Source organism: Mobula birostris, chromosome 19 (genome assembly GCF_030028105.1).
Source record: "Mobula birostris isolate sMobBir1 chromosome 19, sMobBir1.hap1, whole genome shotgun sequence".
Lineage (NCBI taxonomy): Eukaryota > Metazoa > Chordata > Chondrichthyes > Myliobatiformes > Myliobatidae > Mobula > Mobula birostris.
Window position 1 is genome coordinate 46,098,139 of NC_092388.1, and position 14,847 is coordinate 46,112,985.

Genomic DNA, 14,847 nt, shown 5'->3' on the forward strand with positions numbered 1-14,847 from the left:
CCACGTCTCAGTGAAGCACATGACACTGCTCTCCCGAAATGTTCTCTGACTCCTGACAAGCGTAGTCAGTTCGTCAATTTTATTCCCCAGCGATCTCACGTTTCCCATGATGAGAGAGGGGAGACACAGCTTATAACTTCTCTTCTCCATAAGCCTCTGTTGTCTCGACCCGGTCCTCTTCCCTCGGCTTTTTGATCCCCCTCTGCATCCTCTGTGTGTTTTCCTCCAGATTTCAGCCGGGATGTCTGCTGCTCCGTTCGCTAAACCGGCGGGCATGAGTGCAATCAATTGGTCCCTGGAATACACAATGCGGCCATCCTGCTGCTACGCTAACGAGACGTGTCCAAAAGTAACTAATTCCAGCGCTAAAAAAAAATTGACCAATTGCTTGTTAACATGGAAATTAGGAGGTATCTTGGAGATGCACTACTCAGACAGAAGTCAGAATGGGCTGAATATTTTGAAGAGGGATGAGAAATGACATGCAGATCATCACTAATGTTAAGAATGATCTAAGGTTCTTTTTAAAAGGAAAGAAATATAACGGATACAGGAAGAACCTTCATTGCTGCCCTAAATGCCAGAGTTGTACAGGCAGTAAGTGTAACGTAAGCATAAGAGGGGTGGGGAAAGTGAAAATATGTTCAGCTTTAACTGTATGACACATCACTGCAACCTGACTGCATGCTGAGCAAAACTGAGACATCAGTAATGCACATTATGCCCCAAGAAGTGACAGCGAAATTGCAAATGGACCAGATGTAGCAATACTGGCAATGCAATGCTGCATTGTTTTCAAGAAAGAATAAGAGTAAGGGTAATTAGACAGAAAAGATAATGAGTTGAATTGAGGAACTTTGCAGGATGTTTTTAGTGTAACCCTATCAGAGATAATACCTTTGTTCTGTCTATCTCTTCCCCACCTTCACTGTTATTGAAAACTTGCTTGTTTTCTCTTTCCCTTTTCTAACAAAGGGACATGAAATTTGTTTTTCATTCAACGGTGTTTCCAGGAATTTCTGTTTTTATTTCACATTTCCAATATTTGCGGTTTATTTTGTTTTCCTTATAAATCAGATAGTGAAGATAAAATAGCAGGGCGCACAAAATATTAACATTAAAGAAGGTTCTTAAAGGAAGAATACAGATTAAGTATTTTACTGAAATCTGTTGAAGCATTATAGTTCTTTGGGGCATAGGCTGTGTTCAAAACAGTGTTCTAGTACACCATGTCCCTGAACATAAAGGAAAACAGTAGTTTATAGAATCCTAGAAATTTTTACAAGTTATTCAGACATAACAAAACCCTGCAATTTCCTGGTAGAACAACAACAACCACCTTTTCCCTCCATGGACTTATAATTTTTGTGTCTTTTGAAGGTCCTGGTTGATTCTATTTTGAATTCTTGATAACTCCTGTTTGTTTATTTTTAAATCCCGTTGCATTTCTCTTGTCTAGTTTTCCTATAATTTTAAGGCTGTGTCATTATCTTAGTTCTTCACCACTCACCCGCCCCCCCCCAACCCCCACTTTTTAAAAATGTTTGATTTCTATCTTTTCCTAGTTCTGAGGAAAGATCATTGACCAGAAATGTTAACTCACATTTTCTTCCATAAACCTATTGAACTTTTCCAGCATTTTATACTTCAGATTTCCAACTTGCTGCAGTACTTCCCATAAGTATATTGTTGCTATGTTTATCATGATCTTACAAGTTCTTGTTTCAGGGTCTGCCCTTTAGATTAGAGTACTGCCAATGCCACTCTATTATTAAGTAGTAAAAAAATAAACTAGGAAGTTTAGAGAAACACACAAAATGCTGGAGGAACTCAGCAGGGTCAGGTGGCATCTGTGGAGGGAAACAAACAGTCAATGTTTCAGGCTGAGACCCTTCATCTGGAAAGAAAGAGTAGAAACCAGAATAAAAGGGCAGAGGGAGCGGGAGCAGCAGGAGCTGGTGGGTGATGGGTGAATCCAAGAGAGGCGAGATAGGTAGGAGGAGAGATGATGTAAGAAGCTGGGAGGTGATCAGTGAAAACAAGATGGAATCCAATAGGGGATGACAGTAGACCATAGAATAAAGAGTAAGAAGGTGGGAACCAGAGGGAGGAAGGAATGTGTGGATAGACAGGTTGGGGGGAGCGAGGATGGAGAAAGAGAAGAGGTAAAGGAGCCAGAAGGACATAGGAAAATAAAAAGCGAGGGGGTAAACAGAGCAGAGTGGTTACCAGAAATTAGAAATTGATGCTGTTGCTCTCAAGTTGGAGATTACTGTGTTTCCATTGAACTAGTATGTTCTTTCTTTGTCCAGAATAAGTTGAAGAAGTTGGTAAATTCAGTGTCTTAAACAATGTGACTGCCATTGGAATGATATGCAAACTATGTGAGGGAGTTATCTTAAAATATTTAGATTTAGTGTGGCTTACGGAATTTCAAAGATTTCATGTGACCAATTAGATATTCGCTGCAGGGACGGAACAATGGTATGGGACTGTTTAGAGACCTCGTATAAATATAATGGACTGAATGCCAGCTTGTGTCATAATGACTTTCTGTAAGATACAAAAATGAAAGAACACATTTGGTAGCAACCTACAGTACTGTGCAAAAGTCTAAATCTAGGGTGCCTAAAACTTTTGCACAGTACTGTAGTAATTTTATGTATTGCACTGTACTGCTGCAAAAAAAAACGTGTTTCATGATATATGTGAGTGATGATGAACCTAATTCTGACATGGGTCTCTTTTGTGTACTGAGTGTGGGAAGGGGGCAGGGAAAGGAGTATCATGGTTGGGAAAAAGGAAGGGGAAGAGGAGAGGGAAAGGGGAGGGAGCAGGAAGTAAAGTTCTAAACCTTTCAAAGTAAATTTATTACCAAAGGGCATATATATCACTATATACAACACTGAAATTCATTTTCCTGCGGGTACACTTATTAGTGGATAGTGGTTCGTCCACCGTCGTCGATGAAGACCTCGACACCATTAGTCACTTTGAGACTGGGCGCGGTGTGTCTGAAGATGACTGGTCAGGCCAATTCGGGCACGGAATATCCTGGCACATGTTGGGCAGACGTGTAGGCACTGCAGTTGTTGCGCTGGTGGCTCTGGACTTGCGCAGCTCCCGCTTATGTTGTGCTTCAGCAGTGCGCCTTGCTTCGTAAGCTTGACAGCCCTTGGGGATGAGGTCTCGCCAGGTAGGGCGGTTTTGTGCCAGCGTTTCCCAGGAGGTCGTGTCTATGTCAAATAGCTTCAGGGAGGCCTTTAGTGTGACTTTGTAATGTTTCTTCTGCCCTCCATGTGAGCACCTTCCAGCAGAGGATTCCCCAAAAAGGAGCTGCTTGGGTATGCGCTCGTCCGGCATGCGGATGACATGACCTGCCCACCGGGTCTGTGCTCTCATCAGCAGCGTGTGGACTCATGGTAGACTTGCTCTAGAGAGAACTTCAGTGTCTGGTACTTTGTCTTGCCATCTGATGCCTAATATTCTGCGAAGACAAGTCATGTGGAAATGGTTGAGCTGTCTTGCATGCCTTCAATACACAGTCCACGTTTCACAGGCATACAGGAGGGTAGTGAGTACCACGGCTCTGTAGACCTTCAGTTTGGTTGCTGGGCTGATTCCTTGATGTTCCCATACAGTGGAGCGCAGTCTACCGAAAGCAGAACTTGCCTTCGCTATTCTGCATTAACTTCTGTATCAACAGTCACTGCTCGGGAGAGGGTGCTGCCAAGGTAAATAAGCTGGTCCACTGCCTGCAGTTTCTGTCCTGTGACTGTGATTTTCGGTTATGTGTACAGTGCATGAGGAGCAGGCTGGTGCATGACTTCGGACTTTTTGATGTTGATGGTGAGTCCAAAGTTGTCACAAGCCGTGGAGAATTTGTCCATACTGACTTGCATCTCCGGCTCCGAGCCAGCATACAAGGCATAGTAGAGTAATATCCGTCAAACAATTAATGAAAGACTGCACCAATTTGGGTGTTCACCCAGTGTGCAAAAGACATTAAACTGCCCAAATACAAAAAGAAAGCATAAATAAATAAATAAGCAATAAATTTCATCTCATGTTCTTGATGAATCCTTGAAAGTAAGTCCATAGGTTGTGGAAACATTTCATTGATGGGGCAAGTGAAGTTATCCCCTTTGGTTCAAGAGCCTGATCATTGACAGACCAGAGAGACATTCTGTGATGATGAGGAAACCAATTGTTTGGAATCAAATGACCTTGCCTGTTGTTTCAGAGCTCGGTGCCTCTGACACCCTTTGATGTGACTTACTTCCACTTTGGATCTATAGTTCTGAGCTAACCTAAGAGTCTTGCAGATTGTACCAAAGTTCACCAGGAAGTATCTATTCAGAGATTGTGAGTTTGCATATTCCTTCTGGCATTTACACTAGGCCCACGCATGCTCCCAGTGTAGAGCTCAGTGTTTTCAGTGTCGTCCTAGTGCCCTCCTGTTTAGAATAGTCAATTTGTATTTCTTCATGGAAGTTTTGAGGTCATTGAATCTTTTGCTCTGTTCATTGATAACCTTTTTCCAAGGCAGAGCTTGCAAAAGAGTGTTAATTGCAGGAGATTAATATCAGCAGTGTGAGTGATACTGAATTCAGTCCTACAACAGAACCATATTGGAGATCACTAATTTTTTTATTCACCCTGTAGTCAGTGAAGTTTTGGTCTCACATTACCACCATGTATGAAACATTTCCCGTAACAGCTTTACTGAATAACTGGGCATACTAACTTTAATCACTGTGAGGGCTAGGACAGGTATTATAAAAGTCTGAAATTTTCTAGGTGTGCACTCTAGATCAGAAATTTGTGCTTAACTCATTTAAGTGAAACCTAGATGATGGTATGACTCACTGCCTACTTTGTAGATGAATGTTTAGGGCATTTCCCTTTGTAATGGGGTTGGTGGTGATTGTTGGTTGCCTAGAGTTCTGTCCGAGCTCAATTTAGACTAATATTGAAGCGGTCTACCAATCTACGACTTTACCTGTGAATCTGCCAGGGTCGTCTGTTGTGTCTGCTGCTCCTGACGTGGCCTCCTCTACGTTGGTGAGACACGTCGTAGATTGGTAGACCATTTCAACCACTTCTGCATCATTAGCCACTAACAGGACTTCCTCAGGGTGGAGGAGTAACACCTTACATTTGGTCAGGGTACCCTCCAACCTGATGGCATGATTATGGATTTCTCCTTCCAATAAACCATTCACAACCTCCCCCCCATTCCCCACACTGACATTTTATTTCTTCTAACCTGCCTATTGTTTCCCTCTGGGTCCCCTCCTCCTTAACTTTCTCCTATGGTCAACTCTCCTCTCTTATCAGATTCCTTCTCCTTCTCCAGCCCTTAATCTTTCCTATCCACCTGGCTTCATCTGTCATCTTCTAGCCACCCTCCTTTCCCTCCCCCCCCCCCACCTTTTTATTCTGACATCTTCCCCCTTCATTCTCAGTCCTGAAGAAGGATCTCGGCCCGAAACATCAAATATATATTCATTTCCGTAGATGCTGCCTCACCTGCTGAGTTCCTGCAGTATTTTGTGTGTGTTGCTGAAGAAATATTCCTTCTTTGTAATTTTAGTAGGTTGTTGTGTGAAGTTTGATACTTGATAATGGGGCATACAATTAACATTTTAGAGGAAGGAAATTGGGAATGTACAGAAGACCAGATTTGACATAATACACAGATCTGATGACTGCTGGAGAAGGTTATGGAAATTGATATGCCAACCCACAGTGATCTGAAGATTATGAGGATTATATATTATGTAATTTTAAACTTATAAGATTTTAAATGCAAAGGATTTTTATTGAACTGTTGATGAATCTTGGTATTTTGCTTAACAACCACATGGGTTTCCTCTGGGTGCTCCGGTTTCTCCACACATTTCAAAGATTCACAGTAAGGTTAGTGAGTTGTGGGCATGCTGTGTTGGCATTGAAAGCATGGCAACACTTGCGGGCGAACCCCAGCACAATCTTCCGACTGTGCGGGATATTGATGCAAAATGATGCATTTCATGGTATATTTTACTGTTTTGATATACATATGACAAATAAAGCTGAACTTCAGTTGGTGCAATCATGCCCTAATTTTACATTTTATCGATAACTGTAAAAGCATAAAGTCTGTGACATTGGAGACGCATGCATAACTGGAAACACTTTCTTTCTTTTTCAATCTTTTTATTAGTTTCATAAAATATAAACATAACATAGCAATAATACAAGTTGTTGGAAATACATTGTTATACTTAAAATGAGTAATTATAAAACCAAATAGTATAAATTGACAAAACTCCCAATCGTGTAGGATGACAAAGAATAATACAGGGCAAAAAAAACTAGAAAAAAAAATCATGAAAAAAAAGAAAAAAAAACAAACCCCACCCTCAAAAAACTAAACTAAACAGAATTAGTCAGCTAAACTAAAAGACTTGAGCAATTCTAACAACGTAAAAATGGGAGAGAAGAAAACCTTAGTGTCGATGACTCCATTCCTCTCAACCAACAGTACAGAGAAGTAAAATAAGTTTGGAAATGGTCAGATTACATCATATGAAAATGCTGAATAAATGGCCAAGTTTTTTCAAATTTAATGGAAGAGTCATAAACCACACTTCTAATTTTTTCCAAATTCAAACACAACATAGTTTGTGAAAACCAGTGGAATACAGTAGGAGGGAAACACTTACTAAGGATTGTTCACCAGCCTGCCACATTGTTTTCAATTAAAACATTAAGATTAAATTTGATTCTTGCTTTTTTATATGAGTACTGTTTACTTGAATAGGTGCTGAAGGTTCAGGAAAATATTGATCTTAAAATAAAAAAGCACAATTAGAGTAATTGTACAAAGTAGAATAGAATTATAGAAACATAGAAAACCTACAGCACAATACAGGCCCTTCGGCCCTCAAAGCTGTGCCAAGCATGTCCTTACCTTAGAAATTACCTAGGGTTACCACATAGCCCTCTATTTTTCTGAGCTCCATGTACCTGTCCAGGAGTCTCTTAAAAGACCCTATCGTATCTGCCTCCACCACTGTCACGGGCAGCCCATTCCACGCACTCAACACTCTGTGTAAAAAAAACTTACCCCTGACATCTCCTCTGTACCTACTCCCAAGCACCTTAAAACTGTGCCCTCTCGTAGCCCTGGGAAAAAGCCTATGACTATCCGCACGATCAATTTTATGCACCTCTATCAAGTCACCTCTCATCCTCCGTCTCTCCAAGGAGAAAAGGCTTAGTTCACTCAACCTATTCTCATAAGGCATGCTCCCCAATCCAGGCAACATCCTTGTAAATCTCCTCTGCACGCTTTCTATGGTTTCCACATCCTTCCTATAGTGGTATCTTCTTCATGAAGAACTTCTGCTTACATGTGGCATATTTAATCTTGTAAAGAGAGATAAATGTTATCAAACAAAGTTTTATCTAAGTAAATGTGAGAAGACACCAAAAGATTATTCAGAGTTGGAACGTAATAAGAAAAATCTTAAAGGAGGAAAATGAAAGGGAAAGAGGTTTTAGGAGCAAAATCAGATCTTAAAAGTCTTAAGAAATAAAGGTTTGACTAGTGTTTTTTTTCAGATAATCCTCAACATATCAGGATATTGTGTGTGTGTGTGTGCGCGCGCGCCCTTAACTCCTGGTGGAGTCGTTGGGGTGCCGTCATGACAAGTTTTTTGGTATACTCATCGTACAGCGTGTCTTGGGCATCTGAAACTTGGCGGAGCCCATCCCTCTCCAGGTTTTTTTTTATGAGGTCGAGTTGTTAGCTCGACATTCAACCCAGGCACGGATGGAGAGCGTGCAAGGGAGCCGGCCGGATTTGAACTCAGGACCTCTTGCCCCGAAGTCCAGAGCTGATGCCACTACTCCACCAGCCGGTAGATATCAGGATTAAGTTTGATAATTTGATTGGAAAAGTGAGATTACAGAGATAAGGAGCAAATCATTAGAGGGGTTTGTGAATAAAGATAAGATTTTTAAAGCTGAGTCACTGCTTAAATGGGAGCCGCTGTGAGTCACTAGTATAGAGATGATGGATGAGTGGGACTTGGTACAACTTATGACAATAAAAGGTTTAGAACATAGAAAGAAAAAAAACATAGCTTGGAATTTGTCAGAATAATGGAGTCTAGAGCTGGCAGAGGATAGATATGGGTCTTTGCAGTAAATGATCTGCTATTAAGATCCACCTTTGTCAAGAATGAAACTTAGTGAGACACCAGAGGCAACAATGCATGAATAATGAAAATAAGCACTATAGGGCCGACTGGTGGCGTAATGACAACAGCGCCAGACCCGGGAGTGGAGGTTCCTGGGTTCGAAACCAGTTGAGTCCGCTCTTGAGTACGCTTTCCATCCATGCTGGGTGGAGTGTCGAGATCGCAACTCGACCTCGTAAAATAAAGGGAAAAATACTGCGAAAATATCTGTGTGAGGAGTGGCGCGACACACAGTCTCTCTCTCGTTCCGCACCTTGTAAAAAGCCATGAAAAAGACGTCATCACGGACACGCACATGCAGACACACACTTACAGATGTGCACACACACACACAGACGCACACGCACAGACTTGCACGCATGCAGGCACACACCAAAAGAAAAAGAAAATAAGCACTATAGATGAATTTCTGACTTAAGAAATTTAAAATAAAAGCAACTGAGAGATTGAAATTTCCCATCAACTGAATACCTAACGGGAAAGGTGGAGGAGAATAATGTGGCCAACCACTTTGCAGACAAGTGATGAAAGATGATGGTAAGAGAGCTAGGAAGGATGTTTCTTGTCACTGTGGCTAAACTTTCATTTTAGCATAAATTATTGGATGGATTCAACACATGTCAACGAAAGATGAGCCTTAATTTAAGACAGTATCAATTTTGAGAACTTTGGAAAGGAAAGAAAATAGAAAAGTACCATTAGCTTGCAAGGACTGATAGATTATGTAAAATTGAGTTTATTATGTGCACAGTGAGGTACGGTGCACTGAAAAACTTGAAGCAGCATCAGAGGCACACAGGTACTGACAGCACACAGAATATAGATTATACTTAAAGTTATACTGTACAGTGAGGAATAAACACTCATTATGCAGGCAGTAGATCAGGGATAGCTTTGCTTTGAGGAGAGGATATTTGAAGAAGAAGGAAGTAATAACTAAGAAAGGGAACTATTAATATTTAATAAAATGGGAGTCAACAAGAAGGTAGATTTGGCAATTTAGTGGAATTGGTTCAAGGGAAGAGGAAGCTGGTTATATGATTTGGTTTTGAGCGCGGCATGTGTAGAAGGATGAGAGAAACTGGTAAAGTAGTTGTTCAGAGTTTATGTGGGCAAGAAACTTAGAGGAAGTTTGAGTTTGTTAGCTTGACAGGAAGGAAGTTGCAGAGGAAACTCATGAACTGGTTATGCTGCCTTTGGCTTCTTGCATGAGGGAGTAATGACAAATAAGAAAGCAAGAGTAGCTTATGACAGCAAGAGGCTATAGAAGCAGGGAGTTATCTTAGCACCCCAGGAGTAGTAAATGACTTTGCAGATAAAAACATGGCTTTAATTGTGCTTGATTGCTGCTGACATGATAATCAGTGATTAATTGCCATTTTGTTAATGTCTACTTCCTCAGCATAGAAGGAAATTGAGATGGGGACTGTACTGAGAGGCAGGCAGGATGAAAGAGAACATAGTTTTAATGAGTTCCCTAACCTGATGGTTCTCATCATTGTGCATTAATTCACAATCCTTGATCATTGAAGAAAAAAAAATTAAAGTTGGTAAGGATATTAATTGAATTACATTGATGTGGCATTTTTTTTCTAGGATACAGCAGCTGAAACAGATGTTAGAAGATACTACTTCAGACAGTCAGAGTTGCAGTTCCTCAGATTCCAGTGAAAGACACAAGAAGAAGAGAAAGAGAAAAGAGAAGAAAAGAAGGAAAAAGAAGAAGAAAAAGAAACACAAAGCTAAAAAATCAAGTGACAGTTCAGAATAGGGCAAAAAGACTTGAATATTACGTGTGTGTGATTTATTCCCCCACCCCAGTGAAAAAAGGACTTCTATCTTCATTACAATATTTTGAGCAACATTATAAATATCACATTTTCAACAAGACTTGGAAGAAATTGCAAATCAACAAACCATGGCTTGTTATTTACAGGCCATATTTTACCTTCTGATCCTTAACCTGGTGTAGACAGATTAAGCACCAGACTGTGAGAATATTTCTGTTTTCATAGATTAGGTGGAGAAAGACAGTACAGGTCGGCTTTCACTAATCCGGCACCATTGGGACCTGAGGAGTGCCCGATTAGTGAAAATGCCGAATTACAGAAGGATCACATTAAGCAATAGCTAACCGCCTCATCATACCTTTAAAATATCATATAAATCAGTACAAGTTAGATAATAATGAAACAGAAATATTAAATGAGTAGCAAGTGAAATTTAATAAAGTAATATACTGTACAAGCACAAATAAAATAGAGGGTACAGGTAAATGTACAGGAACTAATTTATACAGAAAAGTTGAACACTTCCGCTTCTAAAGTGAGACGTTTAATATACCTTCAGACAAAGTTACATATCTGCAAGTGTGGGGTTGTCAGGATCATCAACATCTTCATTTTGAAAATGAGTGAAGCAGCAGGAACTGGTGCTGAAACTGGTTGGTGGCAGCACATCTGGGTGAGCAGAAGTTGATGGCACTGGATTTTGAAGTGTTAGCTCCCCTGTTGCACTTTTTCTAGCAATTTTTTAAAAACATATCTTCCAAGGTAAGCTGTTTCGTATATTTTGGTCTCTCTCTGATTAGCTGGTCCTGCAGCATATAAACATTATTTCTTGCTCAGTTATAAAACTTCATTGCTCTAATCCTTTCAGCAATTCACCTGTCAACTTAATTAGCCAGTCAATAGAAAGTCTCTCTGCTATAACTTCCTCATCTTCATCACTGCTTTCTCCTCCAGTATCTTCCTTCTCTGGACGTACAGCCATCTGCACAATTTTCGAGTCAGTATAATGATGAACAGTAGGCTCATCCTCATCTATATTCATCCATTCTTCAACATTGCCATCATTGAACCTTGATGCAAGATCCTTGGCAGCAGGATTAGTTAGCCCTTGAGCAAAAGAAAGCAGTTCACGTATAATCTGTTTTTCCTTGGAAACTCTAAAGCCTGTAAAGTCATTTCCAGTGTCTTCACCAGGTGCAGACTCAAACATTGAACCTGGCCATAACCTATGCCAAACGTTCTTCAGTGAGGATGGCTCTACAGACCTCCAAGCATTAGCAGCACAGTAAATCATCTCTTTAATATTAAAATCCTTTATAAATTCCTTTACCGGTCTGCCAGCATTAACTGCACTCAAAAGGCGCCTCATAAACAGGGAACGGTACTTCAACTTGAGAAAAAGTAATATGCCATTGTCCAGGGGTTGAATTAATGATGTACAGTTAGGTGGCAGGAAGATACCGAAAACATTTTTTTTTACCAGGAGTTCTGCTTTCGGGTGTGCTGAACATTTGTCTAAAACAAGCATTATCTTACAGTTGTGGTGCAGGCCAACAGAGTCACAGTGAGCTCATGCTTTGGGAACGAAATAATTTTCAAACCATTCTACTGTGATGCTAGTTGTAATCCATCCGTTTTTGTTAGCACGGTAAATTACAGGAAATTGCGTCATACCTTTGAAGGCCCTGGGACGTAAACTTTTGCCAATGACCAGTAATTTACATCTGTGGGTTCCTGCAGCATTAGAGCGGCCTAGCAAAGTCACATGATCTCTTGATGCCTTATACCCTCTTGGCGATTCTGCATCTGCTGCTGTAAGTGTTCTTGGTGTACATCTCCAATACAAAGCAGTCTCATCGGCATTGTACACCTGCTTGGGGCTTAATTTTTCATCGGAGACTAACTTGGCAAACTGGTCAACAAACTCTGCTGCTGCTTCCTTGTCTGCTGAATGTTTTTCACCACACACTGCACGAAACTGTAAGCCATGATGCTGCTTGAACCAATGAAGCCAGCCTTCACTAAAGTCACGCTCATAATCTAGTCCTGGTTCTTCATGAAACACTTTTGCTTGTTCCTTCACCATATCTCCAGATAGTTCAACACCTTCACTTACACAAGGATTAAACCATGTTACCAACACTTTATCTAGTTCCGAACTTCTTCTGTCTTTTATTGTTTTTCTTACGCACATCTGTTTCTTTGAGCCACTATCAGCAAAAAAATGTAGCAGTTTTTCTTTCTGTTTCTTTATATCGTACACTGTGGAAGAGCCAGTGTTGTAACACTCACACAAGCTTTTCACCGATACACCACTGTCCAGTTTTTTCAAGAGCTCAACCTTATCTTTAATGGATAATGTGCAGTGTTTTCGCTTCACAGCACAAGGTGCATTTCCTTTACTCACTGGGGCCAAAAAAGAGCAAATGATATTAATAAATGCAGGAATTGTTTTTCTGTGCTTACAAGAGCGGGCCAACATGTGAACAGATCTAGCGCAACCAAAACAATGCACAGCAGATTGTTACGGTGGCCCAGGAAATTTGAAATTACAGTTGCGCGGAAAATTTGAACTCAGTGCCAGATTATCAAAGGTGCCGGATTACAGGTAGTCGGATTAGTGAAGATCGACCTGTACTTGATTCATATACTAAAGAAATGCAAATGTATGTTGTGTCAATGGAAATAAAAACAACTTCCCCACAAGCATGGTGAAAGCTTTTTTATTTTGTTTTCGTATAGAAGATATTTCTAAAATTACAAGAACATTTGAGGGGAATAGGGATAATATTGTCATTATGAGATTGAATAAGTTATTTGCAAATTAGAAACATATCTTACGTAGCATTGATCAGTGCCTTAATATATGCTGATGGTTTTTACATTTTTTTAAGAAGACATCTATTGCTTTCTGTTTGGATTCCCATGTTCTGTTGGATGCACTCCACAAACATCATTAATGCAAGATAATTTCCAAATTATTATCTTAGTTCTTCTGGGCTTTAGTAAAGAAGAAAAGTGAGATGTTTGTTGTGTTGTTGATGTTTGCAGAATACTTAGGCTTAAGCTGAAAATATATCTGGGAGCTAAGTACTGTAACAAGGCGAGTCCCACGTGCTTGTGTTTTTTTTTATATAGTGGGCTACAGGTTGCATGCTATTATTTGAGATTGTCTTCTTCAGTAACAGTGATTTCTCATGTTTTAAGCAAAGTATCCACCTGCTCCTATTCCAGTTATAAAGTTGGAAAAGTTTAATATATTGTTAAATATTTCATAAATTGAAATAGTAAAATTCTATAGTACCGTTCACAAACAGGATAACTTGACCAACATCTATCCTTTGATCAACACCATTGAATAATATTGTCCTATCATTTATCTTTGTGCCCATCTTTAATCTTACAATGTACAAATTGCATACGGCATTTCTGCATGTTGTTATAATGATCACACCTCAAATTTTTTTTTTTGGCTTTGAAGCAGGTATATAAGTTGCTATATAAATATACCCATTCCTTGGCCTGCAAGGAGCAATGTTATGGAAGGTGTGCTTGTTACTTTTTAATCTGTCAAGCAATTTTGTATTTATTGGCAATTTTTGATACAATTTCAGGTAAGCATTCAAAGACTGAATAGGTAGATAAGAAAGAATGATGGCAAGGTGAGTGTGGTGTAAAGGAGGAAAGCTAGAATGAAAGCAGGTAGGGGGCAAGGCAAAAGAGACTTGCTGGCTGGGTACATTTGATTTCAATCTATACCAGAAGTGTAGTGGCAGATCCTAAAGGCAATCCTCCACTGCCACCACTGCCTTCTGTCAGAAAACAAATGAAATAAGTTTTAGAAATAAGTAAAAAAAAAAGCCAGAAGTAGCAGCACAGTGCATGATTTTCTTTCATATGGTGGTATTGCTGGAATAGCTTGCATTTATTGCCTATTCCTATGGTACTAAGCTGCCATCTTGAACTTTTGAAGTTACCAACACTCTTGAACTTTTGAAGTTACCAACACAGAACCCTGAGTAGAGTTTCCTTCAACAACTGAATTCCATCAACAAGGTCAATGTATTTGAAATTCCCACCATCAGTGAATTTTGAACAACTAGTTTTGCAATTAGAAAACTATCCTGAGTTGTCTTTGGTCACTGGATGTCCATAGTAGCAACCTAAATGCTGTATATCAATGATTTAAATGATGGAATAGATGGCTTTGTTGCCAAATTTGCAAATGATACAAAGATTGGTGGTGGGGCAAGTAGTGTTGAGGCAACAGGTAGGCTGTGGAAGGACTTAGACAGATTAGGAGAATGAGCAAGGGAGTTGCAAATGAAATACAATGTTAGAAAATGCATGGTTGTGCACTTTGGTAGAGGAAATGTGCAGCCTATTTTCTAAACAGAGAAATTGCAAAAGGATGCAAAGGGACTTGGGAGTCCTTGTACGGAATACCCTAAAGGTTAACTTGCAGGTAGAGTCAGTGGTGAGGAAGGCAAATGCAATGTTAGCATTTATTTCAAGAGGTCTTGAATATAAGAGCAGGGATGCGATGCTGAGGCATATAAGGTGCTGGTGAGGCCTCATCTTGAGTATTGTGAACAGTTTTGGGCTCCTCATCTAAGAAAAGTTGTGCTGGCATTGGAGAGGGTTCAGGGGAGGTTCACAAGGATGATTCCGAGAATGAAAGGGTTATCATAGAGGAATATTTAATAGCTCTGGGTCTATACTCACTGGAATTTAGAACGACAAGGGTAGATCTCATTGAAACCTTTCACATGTTGAACGGCCTAGACGGAGTAGATATTGAAAGG

General features: G+C 40.0%; 1 protein-coding gene across 1 annotated transcript in view; it reads left to right on the forward strand.

Moving 5' to 3' along the window:
- The window catches only part of rp9 (RP9 pre-mRNA splicing factor), a 35,837-nt gene extending 23,089 nt beyond the window's left edge, over positions 1 to 12,748 (forward strand). Inside the window, exon 6 of the mRNA XM_072283535.1 lies at positions 9,849 to 12,748. Within this exon, the coding sequence (XP_072139636.1) occupies positions 9,849 to 10,023 (175 nt within the window). The 3' untranslated portion in view covers positions 10,024 to 12,748. The remainder of the gene's footprint in view (positions 1 to 9,848) is intronic.
- Positions 12,749 to 14,847: the final 2,099 nt, after the last annotated feature.